Below are 17,169 nucleotides of genomic sequence, written 5' to 3' on the forward strand. Positions count from 1 at the left end.
TTTGCCCTCATCGTTTGCCTGCAGAGTATGCGTGATGGATGGCACAGAATTGGTGTCTCCCTCAAGCCTGTATTGGTCAAGAGTCATAGAATCTCTTTACATGTGGCATATAAATGTGGTACATTCACCGCATTTGTGGCTTAGAACATATGTTTTAAGAGAACATTTTAAAGCCGATGTTTCCTGATGGCTGCGCTGTTGAGTAGAGCTGGCACGCAACTTTTGAGTTCATGATTCACTGCTTCCAAGATGCGCATTATGACTATACTGTTCATCAATATTGATCATGTTCTACCTGTCCTATGTCTCACTCACACGTTACAGAAAGTGACTGTCCCGTAGAACCACAAGATTCATTCACATTCACCCTCTTCTGCCTCTTTGCATCCCTTTTGATAAGGGAGTACAATAGCCAATTTCCTGATGTTTGACCTGCCAATGGGATGATAAGAACAAGCCGACACATGAATTTATTAATTTTGACTCTGTTTGTTTGGTGCACTCCTCACTTTTTCTGTTTTTGCGCTTTGTTGTGATATGTACTGGTGTCTTCCACCTCATCAGATGTAATGCTTGTAATGTTTTTACTTTCACTTGGCTTGAAAGAGCTGAATTTGGCTGAGTCACAGCGGGGGTAAATGCTCAGTTTTCTGATAGTTCAATTTGTATAAGAATTTCAATAGTAAATTCTGATCCAGGGGATGTTAATGGGCAGCATTCAGAAATTAAGTAATCCTTTAAAAGCTAATTAAATGAGCCTTTGTTGAAGCCTCTCTTGTATTCAATTTGATGGTTTTTGTCAAACTTCTCATGCTCTTGAAAGGCACTTCAATTTTATTTTGAATTGTCATGTGGGCAAGTCAGACAGGAATGCCTTATTGCACATTTAGCCTGTTATGTTAGTTCTTTGTTAATTATGTTGCTGCATGTGTTTTTAGTGGTACTTTTTAACTTCTTTGGTCATTTTGTCAATTGTGTTACAACAGAACGACGGCCATTGGGTAACAAAGGCCACAAACTAATATAAATATTTGTTTATGCCTGTCTGTGGCATCTTCATCCAAAGAGAATGATATGTAATCTATACTCCTTTTTTTGTGGGTGATTGACAAAATTAGAATTTTAAGTAAAGTTATTGCCTTGCAAATTATCATTCATTATTATTATTACTATTAATAATGTTATGATTTGTTAGAGTGCCTAGCACTCTTCTAGTGTAGATCATATCTATATAGGGAATGTGTTCTTTCAAAAAAGAGAAATAAAAGAGAATATCAAAAGTATTTGATATTGATGTGGAGGACTTGTTTTTTACAATTGGTTCACCAGAAACAAATGAGAGATGGGTTTGTGCGTTTTGAAATCAAGTGAAGACTAAAAGAACATAGTGAAACTACAATTTCAATAACATTTAATAAATTCTATACTTTTTTTTACACACTACTAACACGGAACTGTAAGTTAAGAGCATTAACAAGAGTTCTAAGTATTAGTGAGGATGACAGAACGTCTGAGTTTAAACTCAGAATCTAGATACTATACACATGTGATTTCAAGAAAAACACACTTATGTGGTCTTCGTAGAATAACAATGATTACATTAAAATACAAGCATCAGATCAGTCATGCATCAGAAGAACTATGTGCATCAGCTCATCACTTCTTTGTCAAAAGCACTTTGAAAGGCAAAATGTGTAAAACTATGAGAGAACGTACAACTGGAAGCACAATATAACAAAACAAAGTTAACAATCAGCCAGAAAAAGAATAAATACAAAGACAGATGAGGTTTTCCTTTGTTTAGTCACCAGTCTGTATCTTAATTTTAAGTTAAGTTTCTCTCTAAAGGTATCTTTATGAGTTAATATTTTTCTTACTTTACCAGAAATTGGCCCTTGGGAGCCGCGGGCTAAACTCTATGCGTGTACAAACGCTTGCACATTGCAAATTAGGGGTCCCTAATGCAGGGCTCCGCATGATGCAAAGAGAGGAGTTTGCACAGTATCTCCTACCAGAAACTTGCCTAGGGGTTGCGTGATAGATTTATATTGTTGAAGTGGGTTAATGATTTTTACCTCCTCTACTTTATAATGATTAGAGTAAGAAGTTAAATTATGTACGAGAGATACTTTAATTGGCAGTGCCATAGTTAATTAAAAGAATAAATATATCATGCGAACTCCCTTTCAAATTTCTTGTGTTGATTTCTTCAAGTTCCCTACCCGTTTACTAACTCAACCACAGTCATAATTAACTTTTTTTTTAAATGACGGTACTAAGATGGGATGGACTTGTTGGATGTAAAGGATAAAGAATCCCTAACAGTCTCCACGAGGGGGGAAGGATGGGCCCCGCGGGCTGCGCGTAGCGGCAGCGGCGGCGCGGGTGGCGATGCCCCCCACCCCAGGGCTCCGCAAACCCTGCCATTTGCCAGACTCCGAGGCGAGCGAGACGAGGGCGTTGTTTACGTTTTACGGCTTCTTTCAGTTTCTTTCTGAACTCAAAAGTAAACTGTAACCTTTCTTTATACAGTTGTAAATTTACATTAATATTTCAAACATGATCGTATTAAACAGAAACAGTCGTTATTTTGCCCTCATTCTTGTACTGATTGCATTTTTAAACCCTGGTGAGTGTCTATTCTGTAGCTTTTATAAATTTATTTATCAACTATTATCATAGTACTTAATATTTCCCTCATTTTCGGCGCTTTGTACTTCAAAATTCGTCCTTTGTTGATTGCAATTTATCAAATTTAATACAAGTTCTTGCAGTAAACATTTAGGTTAGAAATACCTGTTGGGGGTGTGGTTCTTATCATCCCAAGAGGTTTTGTTTTTGTTTGTGTGTGTGTGTGTGTGTTGATCAAGAGGAGAAATTTTATCTGGGTACTTGTGTTTTCTTTCTGATATAGTATGGAGTTTCAATTTCTTTTTACTCGTTCTTTACCTCACTGTACTAAAAAATGTAGAGGTGGTGAGGAGAACGAGTATTGTTTTTGGTGTGATATAAGTTAGTGATCAGGTTGATCTTTCAAAATAAATAACATTAAGACTTCTTAATAGTATGGTTAGAAAGGTCATGACTTCATTGAAAACATTTGAAAGAAGTTTTTTTTTGTTTAACACAAAATATTCAGTGAAAATTTTTAAAACTGTGTGTAATTATTTGACTGGTTTCTCTTTATTTTATTTCCTTCATTGTCAATTTGTTTTGCAGCATATCTGTTTGAGGTACTTCCAATATATTGCACACTGCCTCAGAAATAACTTGACTCTTGAATTTCAGCTAGCGCCATTCAGTGCTATCAATGTGAAAGTACGGACCATGACAACCCATTCCAGTGCAACGAATTTATGCCAGAGGATTCTGAACTGCAGCCATCTTCTTGTGATTATGTGGATAATGCCCAGTATTGCATTAAGTTGGTTGGACGTAACAGAGGTAGCCTACCATATAAACATTTGGGCAGGTGCACTGGCTGCGGACATGCTGTCTTTTGTGTTGTGGTGAAACATCTGCTACATTTTGCTTGGACACTGGCTTGCTTTTTGTCTTCACCTTTTTGTTTTGAATCACTCATTAAGCATCCTATCTTCCATCACCGAAAACAAAGATGTCCATAATTCCCTCAACAGGAAGCATCAAGAAAATTATGAAATGATATGATTTCACTTTATTCTCCCTGGTACCATTCTCCAAATTTTCAGCTTTAGTTTGGCCGATTTTGCTTTGTTACTAACCAATATCATTTGTAAATATTGCACTGTTTTGCTAATTGGTGTTTGGCACATATCTAACATTTTTCCATCGCTTCTTTGTTTTTGTGTGGGTAGTTTCGGGCTGGTTTTGGTCCAGTGATGGTATCAAGTGCTACCAGTGCTCTTCTCACAACAACTTGGATTGTGCGGACAATGCAATCCATGAGGAATCTATTGAACCACTGGATTGCAGTCACATTTACAATGCTAAGTACTGCCTTAAGACGGTGGGAGTAAACCAAGGTAATCTCCATTATCTGTGACTTGTGCATTTATGTATGCTCCTTTAGAACATGGTTTGTTTATGATAGAAAATGTAAATATTTTGCAAACCGGCATGTTTTTGTGTTATCATACCCTACATTTTGTACATAATATTTTACTGTTGCAACATTAAATGTGCAAAAAAATTGCTTGTCATTTATCATCAGTTATGAAAAGAGGAGTACTTTCCTCTTTCTGCCAGTAGTCTGATTTTGCTACTAAGTGGCCTCCAACTTTTACCTGCAAATGTATTCTAGTGATGTTCATTCCTTTTTTTATGACATTATACATTTGGCATGCTCCTTTTCTGTACTTGAATGCTTCCCTCAGTTAGCTTGTGATGCATTCTGACAATGGCTTTGCTCTTTTAACATGGCTTCCAAGGCACTTATCCAAAACTAACAAAATACTATTATCTAACATCATTCTGAAATTAGTAATGTTTTGCAAATTTGCAATGCAATATTTTTTCATACAATCTTGACTTGAAATTAAGTTTAGTTGGGTGTTACTGCGTCTCTTTCACATCTCTGTATGTTACAGGCGTCTACGGAACTTCTAGGCAGTGCTCCTCAGTTGACTTGGGGAATTACTGTGACTACATCAAGAATCAGGGAGATGTCATGGATTACCGATCATGCGTGTACACTTGCAGCTCTGATGGCTGCAATGCGGCAAATGGGCTCACCAATCCAAATGCAGCAGTTATGTTGATATCAGTTGGGGCAGCTTTATTGTCTGCTCTCTATTTATTGTAACTTTTTATTCAATAAGGTATGAAATGTACATGTGTCTGAACCAATGGATATTTTTGGAAAACATTTAAATGCTGTTTAATTGAAATCAGCAAATAATGATATTGATTTGTGCCTTAGTTTTTTCTACTGTAAAATTCAAATTTTGTTTTGCAACTGTGTCCGTCCATATTTAGATACATGTAGATGTTATTGTTTTTAATTACTCTCTTAAATGTTCAAATGCTGGAAAGCATCCATAAGTTCCATGAGTTCTTATTCCATACTTTGTTGTAATGTGGTTTCTTCACACATGTGTATGTACCTGAACAAGTAGATTTTGTTGTGTCCTTGTTGTATCTGAACATAACAAGTTACTGTCTCTACATACAAATTTTTGTACAGCCTGATCTCGTTTTTAGAGTATGTGAGACAGCATAACACTGCAGGAAAGTTCTTTTATTTGCTCTTGTTCCAGAATTTCTATTTTATCATGTTTTTTCTTTTAAAATAATTTTTTATGTAAGCTGAGAGACCAGTATAGTAGTCGTTAGGTGCATTGAGTAGACATTTAACCAACTAGCACATTGTTTTTGGTCTAGGAAAAGGACTTGTTACTTTTTACCTGCCTTGAGCCACATACATTCCATTTTGCTTGCTGGATCTTAACATATCTTCTATTCAGATTTAAGAGCAATGTGAACAATTTCTTAGTGATCTGCTAACTTTTTTAGTGGTTAGTTATATATGATATGTAATTTTTATCATTACCTCTAAGGAACTGTCCTAGTGACGTCTGAGTACTATTGTGTTACCGATTGATGAAGTCCGTCCATTATTAAGCTATTTTAAGGATTTTTTGCGTAATGAACTGACATTTTGTTCTTTCTTGTTACTGTTTTTTTTTTTTTTTTGTTGGTTGATGGTTGATTCCGATATGAAGTGAACTGTATTTTTGTTTAATTCGCACTAATTATTTCAATTTTGTGTAAGATATAAGATTTGACAAATCATACTTAAATCATTTTCTGTAACAAATTTTTGATCTGTCGTGGTATGATTTTAAATGCCACACTCAGCTGTGTTCGTTGGTCGAAGTGAAAAGGACATGTTTTCAAAATATACTTTGGAAAGGAATGGTTGTGTTTTTGTCTACCCTATACCACTGGGCGTGATAGCAGACTGCGACATAGGGGAATAGTTTGTGGCAAACGCCCACTTAAACCTCTGGCGATAAGCGAACCTATAAAGTGAATGTCGGGTCAGTTGGGAGAAATTTTCCAAGTCACGGTGGAATCAACACACGCCGTTCCGTGCGTTCGATGTTTGGCATGGGAGTCAAATCAGAAATCGTTCCTGACTCGAGTCGAGCCGTCTACTTAACTTCTTGGAAGCAGTAGACCCCTCCCCGCGCGAATAAGAGCGCCCGACCGAACACGGGTAGGCAATCCGGGGCGCACCGGAGCGCCCAGGCGGCTGGGTTGCCTATGCCGCGGTTGGCAGGCGCTCTGCGCGCGCTCTACGCCTCCGTGCCTACAGACCCTCCCTTGCCTTCGCTCGCCTTGGGAGCCTTGGCCTGACGGGAGAGGGAGGGGGGCGGGTTGCCAAAGTCATAAGCGCCTTTCCGCCTTCCCGAGGAGCGGGCGCCAGTAGTCCGATTCCGCACTCCTGTCTCTCTCGCACTCATGGGGCGTCTCGTGCATGCGCGAGCGAGAGAGAGAGAGAGACAGAGCGACGAAACGCAGTTCGGGATCAGCCTCCAGGCCAGCGCCAGAGATACGATGCTCGCGAGGGCCGCGGGGGCGACAGCAAATCCCAGGAGATTTGGAGAAAGAGGAGAGGCCGTGCCCTGCGTTGCCTTGCCCTGCCCGTGTGTTTGCAGGTGGCGTGGCTCGCGTGGCGTCTGGGGTGCGGAGAGTCGGAGAGGGGAGAGGCGACCGACTGACATACCGAGGCAAGGCACGCTCCGTCCGCGACGCGCACCCCGCCGCGCCACGGCAGCCACGGCCTGTGCGGGCAGCAGGGCAGTAACAGGCCGGGGCACTAACCTACCCCAACCCAGACGGCCGTGCGCCCCCTCCCCCGCGCCGCCCGCACCGCGCCCGCGGCCCTGCGGCAAGGGGCGGCCGGGCCTGGGCCGGGCCGTCTCGATTGCCCCAACCCCCCAATTCTAGAGGCGGCGTGGCGGGGCGTGGCGGGGTGAGGCGGGGCGCGGTGGCGGCAGGCGGGGCAGGCGGCAACGACCTCGGAGAGACGCGCCGAGCCGAACGCAGCGCGCCGCACGGCCAACGCACACGAATGTGGCGCCAAAACAGGCGGCCCAGCTAGCGCCACCGAGCGCCAGCCAGGGCCTCGGCGGGGACCGCACCCCACGTCGCCCCGTAGTCCTGTCAAAAGTTTCTGCCAAACAAAGGGAGGCGTGATGTGTCTTTTCGCCGAGTTCGCCCCGATCCGTTTTAGTTTGGCGGACGACGCCGCCAGCAGCCAATAACAAAGTCCGGGCCTGCGTGGCCTGCACCCGGAGGCCCGGAAAGAACGTGAAGTAGGGTGTAGGGTTTGTCTTGTGCAAACAAGATTATTTCCCGGACGTCCCGCCCAGCCCGGCGCGGCGCGGCGGGCCAGTCGTTGGGGCAGGTTGTAGGCCTGTCTGCGGCGACGCCACCACCGCGTCGCCAAGGTGGACGACGGCGAGGTGCACGACGGGGACGTCTGGCGCTTCCGGGGGACGTGCTGACTGCGCAGGCTGCGCCGCTATGCGCTCCAGGATGTCCCTCACGCTGCTCACGCACAGCGCGACGTGGCACCGCCCGCACAGCGGCACAGCGGCACAGCGCTAGGCCACGCCGGCCGGGGTCGCGCGGGGCGCGGGAAGTGCGGGGCCCCGCGGGGGTGCGCAGTCCGGGGGGTGGCGGCGAGGGGGTTGCGGGGGCCGGGTGAATGGCCTACAACGACCGGCCGCGCCGACGCCCCGCACCGCCCCGCACCGCCACCCCCTGCTGCTTGGCCCGGGCTTGCCCTGCCCTGCCTGCCAGCCCCTGCCAGGCTTTGCCCGCAAACAGCCTCCGGCTCCGCCGCCCGACGCGCTCGACATGGTCCGGCTGGCGGGCTGGCGGGCGGCCGGGCTGGCTCGGCTCGCAGCGCTCACAGCCTCCACGGCGTAGCGCGTAGCCATGGCCTGGCACGGCCTGGCATGGCCATGGCGTAGCGCGTAGCTTGGCACACGCACACTGCCGCACTCGGTCGCTGCCCCTTCTTCCCCTAGGCCCCAGGCTGCCGCCAGCCCGGCCTGCCCGGCCCGGCCGCCGTGGAGGGTGGCGCAGTGGAGCAGAGCCTCCTCGGGTCTGGCGGCCCGGCCAGGCCCGGCCAGGCCGGCCGGCTGGTCTGGTTTCGTCTGGTCCGGGATTTGCGCCCCGGGCTACTGGGCTGCTCGGCGGTCGTAGGCTTGGGCTGTGCTGTCCGAAAGGGGTTGACGGTACTGCTGCGTCTACTGCGTGGACCGGCCGCCGCGGAAAGCCGATACCGAGCGCCGTCTGCCGACAAGCGCGACAAGCCTGCCGATGGCCGGGCCACGGCCGGGCCGACGGCCCTCTGCTGGCCCCGGAGTGGCCGGTGTATATGGAGCTTAACTCATGTCATCAGAGTGCCTTTGTCATGGCCCCTCCCCACGCCGCGAACAGCGTCAAAAACGACGGCCAAAACGCGGAATGGATGGACGAGAGGCCGTGGTATTATTTTATCGGAGAGGGAGCGGCGAGACAAGGGATGGGGCGGGGAGGGAGGGAAGATGTCTGGGGGTGTGCGCGTGGCAGCGGCAGGGCGGGGCGGGCGGGGCGGGCAGGTCCGGCGTGAGCGACAAGCCAGGGATTACTGACCGGAATCCAGACTAATCATACCGGACCGGACCGGACCGTAGGGTCGGCGAGCGGCGCGGCCAGCGGTGGACGCTGGAGGGGAAGGGCAGCAGGAATGCGAGACACAACAAAAGAGAGGCGGGCATTAAAAAATCAAACGAAATTGAAATCTCTGGGGATGTTGCGTGGCATGGCTGCGATTTAGCGAGTTTGGACGCGCCGCGATGCCGCGACCGCCTTGTCGGCACCTTCCCGCCCGGTTTCCATTTGCGGGGCGGAGGCGGGCGGAGGGCGAAGCGGCGGCCGCAGGCTGGGCGCGGGCTGGGCAGCGCAAGGACGGGCAAAGACGAGCTGGGATTGTGTGTGCCGCTCGCCGCTCCGCACTGCTCTCGCTCGGCCCCGCAGTCCCGCATTCACGGCTGAAAGCTGAATTTCCGGCAATGGACGCGTCTCTTCATCCCCTTTTCTTTTTTCTCCTGACAACCTTTCCCATTTCCCGCCAGTAACCCCCGCCGGCCCGGGGTCGATACCCCTTTTTACCTCTCGCCCGGCCAAAAGAACTTTTTCATGTTTTTCATCAGTCTGGCAATTGACTTAACTCATTTCCAATGTGCGTGTGTGTGTGTCGGTGAAGGCGCGTGTTAGCATGTGCGAGTGTGTGTGTGCGGCGGAGAGGGGGTGTAGGGGTGCGGGGTGTTTGCCTACACTGGTGTATGTATTCGTGCGAGTTAGCGTTTGGAGCGGGTGGCGCGTTAGAGACCTGCCGGGGAGGGGAAAGGGCGAGGGGAGGCGGCAGGTCTTGGCTGTTTAGGGGTGGATTTGCTCTCTCGTGCGCTTCGTCAAACCTGACGCCGGTGCCCCGCACTGCCCCGCACTGCCCTGCCGGTGCATGGAGCCGGCCGCCTGATTTGCATGTATGGCACCCGCTTTACATTCGACGCCACCCCGTGGTACCTGCGGGTTGATTCCAAACGGCACTTCGTCGCTCTGTCTCGCTCGCACCCCCACGGCACGCCTCATAAGTGCGAGAGAGACAGAGTGCCATTTGGAGTCACCCTGCGCGGCGACTCTCGCTTGGCAAGCGCCTGACGCGTTCACACCGACAGCATGCAATAGCGTCATCACGTCAACAGCCAACTAGATTTCGCGTGAAAAAGAAAAACAACGACAAAGACCAAGTTTCCACTGCCGAAATAGAGGGCGTCTTTTCTTTTTGGCGGGCTTCTCGCAGCGTTGTGTTTCTCACGTCGTGAATCCTTTAATGAAAGGTAACGCTGTCGGCATGCGCCAGCAGCGCCATTCCGAGTGGCACGCGCTGTCTCTCTCGCACCCCTCGAGACTACTCGAGACGCCCCGCGAGTGCGAGAGGGACAGAGCGACGAGAGCTCTGTTCGGAGTCAGCCAGGACGCGAGGATATAGCGTGTGACGCGGCGCGGCGGCGTCCGAGCCGGCGGGGCCGGCGGGGCGCGGCGCAGGGCACGGCGGGGCACCGCTCTTTGTCAGCGAAGGCTATAATTTGGCGAGTACTTAGAGGGTGTACGCCGCCAAGCCCAGCCCGCTGGCACGGCCCAGGCGCGGCGCAGGTAGGGGGGTGGTGAGATGGAGCGGGTGAGCGGGGCTGATGAAAACAAGAACACAAAATAAAGCAACCGGAAAAGAAACAAACAAAAACAACAGAAAGGTCGCGTGGTGCTCTCCGATGAAACGGGCGTCTCTAGGGGCGATACTGACGCGCGTCTCTGTCACAATTTAACGTCAGAACACGCTGGGTTTGGTAATTGTCACGGCTGTCGCATCCCCACCCGATGTCCGTTGGGCCTCGCAAAGAGAAAAGCACGCAACGCAAACATTTTTGCGAATTAGCGATGTAAACATGATCTGAGACCGAGGCGTGCCTTGGAAAAGCAAGGCTGAGACTGTTCCAGCACCACCAACCCTTGAATTTGGATTCCCTCTCTACTGCGGACCACTCTTGCCCAGCACCAGCACTTCTGCAGGTCGTTTGAGCGAAATCCGAAATTGTGTTTCAAGGAGTAGCTTTAAATCTTTGCAAGTTTTAATACAGTAGTAACAATCCACAGTGAGTGCATCACTCATCGTCACAGTTGACTCTGCTTAAGTTGGCACCATTGTTGTTGCGCTGAAAACTTCATCAGTTTTTTGTTTGTGTTCAGTTCGCCCGTTTGGCCGCTTTCGATGTTTCGGGTTTCGGCGCGTGAATTTTGGGCTTTGCGTTTCTTTCTGGAAATCCAAGAATTTTACCCATCACAATATCAGTGAAGCATTCAGCTGATCCTCACAAACTGTTGAGTGCTTTCTTCTAAGGAGCGGTGAAGTGACTCTACTTCTAGAACCAAATGAAGTAAGAGGTAAGTGCGACTTTCTGTCATCAGCCGTTTCCATCTTGGGATTGACTCTAGGTGCCGTTGGATTTGTGAACTCAACGACTCATTTATACTCATTTATTAAATGCAGAATAGTTTCACATATTTTCAACTGTAACAACTTGTTTTAGCATAACAAAACAATGGATTATGACTAGAAGTAAGGGGACTATAACCAAATTTTGGAATCCGTAAGAGCTCAAGCTGTGACAAAGCAGGCCACACATATGATATTGTCTCCGCATAACTCCTGTAGACTATATGTCTCACAGTCGAGGCAAATTTTGTATCTGTAAGAACAGCTTGATGTGGGGGATCAGGTGCAACCGAATTGGTAACGAGTATGTTTTATGTGGTTTTGTCTTGTAGGCAGAGAGACCAGCATGGCAGCTTTGTATCATTGCGGACAACAAGCACTTTTCAGTAATTAAGAAACGATGCGTCGCTACTGCACGCGCGAGAGACTGTAGGAGGTGACGATATCGTTTCTTCCGCCACTGGCCTTGGTCACTCGCTCGTAGCCCCGCTCGCCACTGGGTCAGGGCGGCGCAAGTGCATCACAGCGTGGTGCGGCCGCGCGGCCGAGAGAGGCGGGGGTATCGACGCTCCCACTCCCCGCGAGGCTTCCTTTATCAGGGGGTAGCGCCGCGTCGTGCTGCTCGCGTGGGGCCGCTCCGGCGCACCCCTTGACCGGCCTCGTCGTGCTGCCAGTACTGCCTTGCGCCGTGCGCCTTGCGTGGCTCAACAGCGTGCCCTGTTATTTACTGCAGGCACCCCGCCCGCCGCACCCCGCCGCACCCCGCCGCACCCCGCTGCACCCCGCTGCACCCCACCCCTCTGCACGCCGCCGCGCCCCGCCACGCCCCGCCCCGCCCCGCCAACGCGCGTCGTAAAGTCCCTGGCCGGAATGGACGGCCGAAATGAGAACGCGGAGGAGAATATTGGGCCGGGCTTCTTCTTCGGCAGCGTCAACGTCGGTGCATCAACGGCAGCCTTGGTGGCAGCCTTGGTGGCAGCCTTGGTGGCAGCCTTGGTGGCAGCCTTGGTGGCAGCCTTGGTGGCAGCCTTGGTGGCAGCCTTGGTGGCAGCCTTGGTGGCAGCCTTGGTGGCAGCCTTGGTGGCAGCCTTGGTGGCAGCCTTGGTGGCAGCCTTGGTGGCAGCCTTGGTGGCAGCCTTGGTGGCAGCCTTGGTGGCAGCCTTGGTGGCAGCCTTTCTCGGCAGCGTGGCGCCTGGGGCCCTGCGCCTGCGCTGCAGGGGGCCTCGGGGAGCTGTGGCCCTTCTTGCCCTGGCGCCTTGCGCCCTTCGCGCGCCTGGTGGCAGCTTGTATTCATGAAGCCCTTCCCCGTTCAGATTCAGGCGGCCTTTGACGGGGGTGCCTGGCTGGCGGCCTGGCTGGCGGCCGTGGTGCTGTGATCTGGCATTCAGTGGCTGCCTCTCAATCCCCTAGCCTCATTCTTTTTATCTCGGCGCGTCGCGTCCTTCCTTTGCCGAGGCCCCGCGCGGCGCCCTGCCGCCCTCTGCCGCCCTCGGCGGAACTATCACGCCCTTCGGCGCCCTTCGCCCTTCGGCCCGTCCTGCGCCAAAACAACAAACAGCGCGGAGCATCGGGCCAGCGACAAATACCGCGTGCATTTCGGCGGGGGTTGCCGGCGGGCCCTTTGGCCGGGCTTGGCCGCTGGTTGGTTAACTGTGGAATTCATCAACTGCCAGAGTATCCCCGGGACGTCACGGCGGTCCTGGCGGGCCTGGCGGGGCGCGCGGGGCGGCGGGCTGGTCAAACGGCGGTATGCCTGACTGCTGCCCCGGCTGGAACCCTGGCCGCCCTGGCCGCCCTGGCCGCCCTGGCTGCCGGCGAGTCCATCGATGTCTCGCCACATTGACTGCCGGCATTCCAGCGCTTCCAGCGCTTCCAGTTGAGCGCCAGCCCGGCCGTGGCGCCGTGGCCTGTCCGCCGGTCGCAGTGGCGCGGGCCGAGCGTCCGACATTGGTCAGGTTTTGGAGCGTCTTCACTTGCACATAGTTTGTGTGCTTGGGCCTTATCGCGGTGGCCCCACCGCCCTGCCGCGCCCTGCCCTGCCGCCGCCACGAAATATGGCAGGCTGCCCCCGTTTTCGGTGCCGTGGCGCCGTGGCCCTGCGGTGCCCCACGGCGAAGGACCGCCCCGCCCCGCCCCCCCCGCCCGCCCACGCCGCGCACGACAGTGGCGCCGCCTGCCGGCTTAATTGCGTGACGTAATTTGTGACCGGCCCCAGTGGCCAGGACTGCCAGGGCTGCCAGGGCTGCCAGGCGGCCAGGGCGGCGCGGCGGGCAGGCAGGGCTGGCAGGCATTGCAGCGTGCCTGCGCCGTGCTCTGACTTGTTTATGTCTGGAGACTGGCCGCCCCGCCCCCTTGACTTGAGTGAATAGTGCGCCCTCCCGGCGCGGCCCGGCGCGGCCTTCCAAAACATGACGCTCCTCGAGGAAGGCGAGCGGAAGGCCGGGGGGTGGGGGACGCGCAGAGCGCGCAGAGCGCGCACAGCGTCACAGCGAGCCCGGGCCTACCCCAACCGCAATAAATGCAATAAATCCCCAAGACGGGCCCAGGGCCGCACCGGGCCGCCGCGGGGCGGGGAGGCGGGCGGGCCAAGCGTGCGTCAATAGTCCTCTGGTTTGGTGGTAAAGGTGCGGGGAGGCGAGCGAGGGGGTCTGGACGGCGAAAAAAAGAGAGGAAAAGAGAGAAAAAAGTAGCGCGAGACAGAGACAGCCGCTCCGGTGGCGTGCGCTTCGCTGCGCGCCGAGCGCCGCCGCCGCCGCCTCCACCGCGCGCCCCAACCTCTACTCCAGGCGAGGGGGTGGGGAGGGCGGTGGGGGTTGCCGCGCGCGTCTGCGCCAGGAAGTTTTTCCGTTCGGCAGACTGAAAATCGTGTAGCGGGAATAAAAATTAAGAGTTGGCTGAGCCCTTCCTTCCGTTGCTTGCTCGTGCCTCCCGGCACCTCGTCGACGCCTCCCGCGCCCCGCCCCGCCATGGCGTGCCGCGCTGCGCAGCGCCGTGCCGCGCTTATTGACTCTCGCTCCTTGTTTAAAGGAAAAAACAACTTTTCCGCTAGAGTCATGCTCTCTCAGGTGCTCCTTGCAATGGGGCGCTGAACCCCGCCGTGCCTGCCCGCCTGCCCCGCGCCGCCCCCGGGCCCAGGCTGGCCCGCACCGGGGCTGGACACGGAATCTGTTTAAACACGGTCGAGCGGCCGGCCGTCGCGCTGCTCTCTTTTCCCGCCCCGCTCAGTTCCTCATACCGTCTGGCAGCGCGGCACGTGGCGCCCGCCGGTCGCAGGTTCGAGTGCTGCGCGCGGCGGCTGGGTTCCTTGTTTTCGTCCAATGTTTTAGCCTGGTTGGCGCCAGACGCGCAAGAACGACCGCGAGATGGCCAAGCGCGGCGTGCTGCGCTGCCGCCCGGTCGCTCTCTGTCTCTGTCGCACCCCCACGGTACGCCCCACGAGTGCGAGAGAGACAGAGCGACGAAAGCCTTTCTCGGAATCAGTCTGGTGTGCCGGACTCCGAGGGCCCCAGGCCCAGGCCGCCGCCGTCCGGCCGCGCGTCCGTGTACCCAGATAACCAGCTCGGGCTGTGGGCGCGGCGGCAAGGCGGCGCGGCTCTGAGCGTTCGGGCTTTGGAACGGCGAGGGGGAGGGGAGGGGGCCTCAGATAGCCGAGTGCTTCCAAAGGACAAGGTCCAATTTCCGGTAATGCATCCGCGCAGATCCGCCCGCCTCGCGTCTCCACGGGAAAGGGAGGGGGGAGAGAGAGAGAGAGAGAGAGAGAGAGAGAGAGAGAGAGAGAGAGAGAGAGAGAGAGAGAGAGAGAGAGAGAGAGAGAGAGAGAGAGAGAGAGAGAGAGAGAGAGAGAGAGAGACGGAGGGACAGAGGCACGGCAAACAGGGAGAGGGACTCCTAGCGTCGCCACCCTCGCTCCTGTTGGGACTCCCCCGAGGAATCCCACGTAATAATCGCGATTGTGGGTTTTGGCCGCACCAAACGGAGGAACATACCGCACCGCCAAATTTTCCGACGGAAACGCGTTTCCTATGCGAAAGCGAAGAGAAAACACGTTTCGCATGAGAAAAACAACAGGAAACTCGTGAAGCCAGCCCAAGCCAGCCAGAAAATGTCGCTCACACGCGCCAGCCTGTTTCTCGTGCGCGAGGGCAGGCGAGTCCATTCCAGGCCGGCATGCCGATCCCGGCGAATTATCCGCCGTTATTATTGAGGTGCGTTCCTGGCGCGTGCAGTGTGCCGTGCCCGCCGTGCTCTGTGCTCGCCGTGCCCCCCGCGCGCTCCAATGCGAATCGGATCGGAAATTTCCGTGGGCGGCCCCGTGCCGCTGCCCCCGCTGCCCCCGCCGCCCCGCGCGTCTTTGAGCCCTGATACCCTCGCGGTGTAGACGCACACGCCGCCGCTCTGATGGAAGTCGGAGGCGCGGCGCAAATGTGCCAATGGGTGCCGGCGAAAAAAAGAGAGAAAAAGAGAGAAGGAAGCAGCGCAGGTTTGTGATGGAAAGCGAGTCGCCGCCTCCCTGTGTGGCCCTCGCTATGGGAGATCTCGCGCCCTCCTCCACCTCTGCCCCCCCCCCCTTCCCCTTCCGATGCCCCCGCCTCGTTCCCCTCGCGACGCTCACGCCTTACGTGAGAGAAAACTGAGATGGCATATCATTTTTCCCGGAAGCGTGACGAAGAGAGAGAGAGAGAGAGAGAGAGAGAGAGAGAGAGAGAGAGAGAGAGAGAGAGAGAGAGAGAGAGAGAGAGAGAGACGCCGCCCGGCCGGCCGGCATGCAGGTGGGATGCAATCTGGCAAGGACGACGACGACGTGGCCGAGCACCGTGGAGCCCAGCGCGGCGTTAGCAGGGCACTGCCGCGCCGGGTATTAAAAGCCACCGTCCTCGTAAACAACCTCCAAATACCTTTGCAACATTTTTTTCTCATCTTCCTTGAGATGTTTTCTTTCATCCTCCTGGCTTACGGCACGGCCGTCCACCCACTCCCCCCCCCCCTCCCCCCTCCCCCGGCCATCCATTATCCCGGACTGCGACACGGTCAGGCCCGGCCCTGCTTTATCAATGTTAGGACCGTGCTAAAAGCGGAGCCGAGCGGGGCCGGCCGCGCTGGCTGGGGCCGTGGGGCCTCGCTCGCAGCGCCTCGTTCCTCTGCGACAAGCTCTATAACAGTCCACTTGCCGCGCCCTCCCCCTCCCCCACCCCCACCCCTGGCCCGGAGCCACGTAAGGTGGACTGGAGTGGTCGTCCCGGCCGGCGCCTGGAATAGACTGACCTACTAGGGACGCACCCGCACGGCCGCACGGCCCCCGCACGCGCCGCCGTCGCCGGCCTTCGCCGTCCCACGCCGCCCCACGCCGCCCCGTCCGCGGCGTCAGCCTCGGCGGTAGGCAACCGCCTGACGCAGCGACGCAGCAGCGCGGCGGGTTGGCCTAGCTGCCGGGCTGCCGAGCGGCTGGCTGGCCGTGCTGGCCGCTGGCTGGCTGGTTGGTTGGCTGGCTGCTGGTTGCTGGCTGGCTGGCTGCTTCGGCTGGCTGGCTTGCGGCGTGGTCGGGGGCGTTGGGCGTTGCCGTGTCGGCCGTCGGCGTGTCCGCCAGTGTGTACGCCAGCGGGTACCGGCGGTGCGGTATGTCACGACCACGTTGTTGCTGTTTGTGGCCGGGCTGGCCGGGCTGGCAGCTTTAGTTTTAACACGGCTGCCACTGCCATTGCGGCAACACGGTGACAGTGCGAGAGAGACAGAGAGAAAGGGAAGGGAGGGGCGTGCTTTTCCGCCACTCGTACGCACGGCCATGCTGACTAGACGCGCTGCTGTTCGGCCGGAATTTATGTGTGAGACATGGTGTCTGACTGCGCGTTGATTCCATCAGGCTGCGCGGTGTGTGTGTGTGTGTGTGTGTGTGTGTGTGAGCGGGCGCCCCCTGGCTGCCGCACACGCTGATGGCAGATTTATTTCTGACACGATGAGTTTCTGTTTTGGCTGCGCGCGGACCGGCGCTCCGGCCGCCGCTGCCGCTGGAGTGCCGCGCGGGCTGGGATGCACAGCCCGCCTTCTCTCCTGTTCCTTTTGCTTCTTTTCAGCAAACTAACGAATCGGCATTATTGCAGTTTGGCGCCGGCCGACCACTTTTGACGCAGTGCCGTGTCGTT

General features: G+C 54.3%; 2 protein-coding genes across 4 annotated transcripts in view; both read left to right on the forward strand.

The window, feature by feature from the left end:
• Window positions 1-2,417: 2,417 nt before the first annotated feature.
• Window positions 2,418-5,896, forward strand: LOC117654033 (U-scoloptoxin(05)-Sm1a-like). Of its 2 annotated transcripts, none has more exons than XM_034400161.1 (3): window positions 2,418-2,629; window positions 3,289-3,444; window positions 4,569-5,896. In XM_034400161.1, exons 1-3 carry the CDS (start codon window positions 2,560-2,562, stop codon window positions 4,781-4,783), a joined length of 441 nt encoding a protein of 146 aa, XP_034256052.1. In that variant the 5' UTR covers window positions 2,418-2,559; the 3' UTR covers window positions 4,784-5,896. The 2 variants fall into 2 exon arrangements, with proteins under 2 accessions (XP_034256052.1, XP_034256050.1); XM_034400159.1 differs by lacking the exon at window positions 3,289-3,444 and adding an exon at window positions 3,837-4,004.
• Window positions 5,897-10,806: 4,910 nt separating this feature from the next.
• LOC117654551 (zinc finger and SCAN domain-containing protein 10) overlaps window positions 10,807-17,169 on the forward strand; it is a 154,844-nt gene continuing 148,481 nt past the window's right edge. For both annotated transcript variants that reach the window (XM_034401263.1, XM_034401262.1), the window contains exon 1: window positions 10,807-10,980. The gene's annotated coding sequence lies outside the window, so the exon portion shown is untranslated. The remainder of the gene's footprint in view (window positions 10,981-17,169) is intronic.

The sequence above is a fragment of the Thrips palmi genome, unplaced genomic scaffold (assembly GCF_012932325.1).
Source record: "Thrips palmi isolate BJ-2018 unplaced genomic scaffold, TpBJ-2018v1 HiC_scaffold_10, whole genome shotgun sequence".
In the NCBI taxonomy this organism is placed as follows: Eukaryota; Metazoa; Arthropoda; class Insecta; order Thysanoptera; family Thripidae; genus Thrips; species Thrips palmi.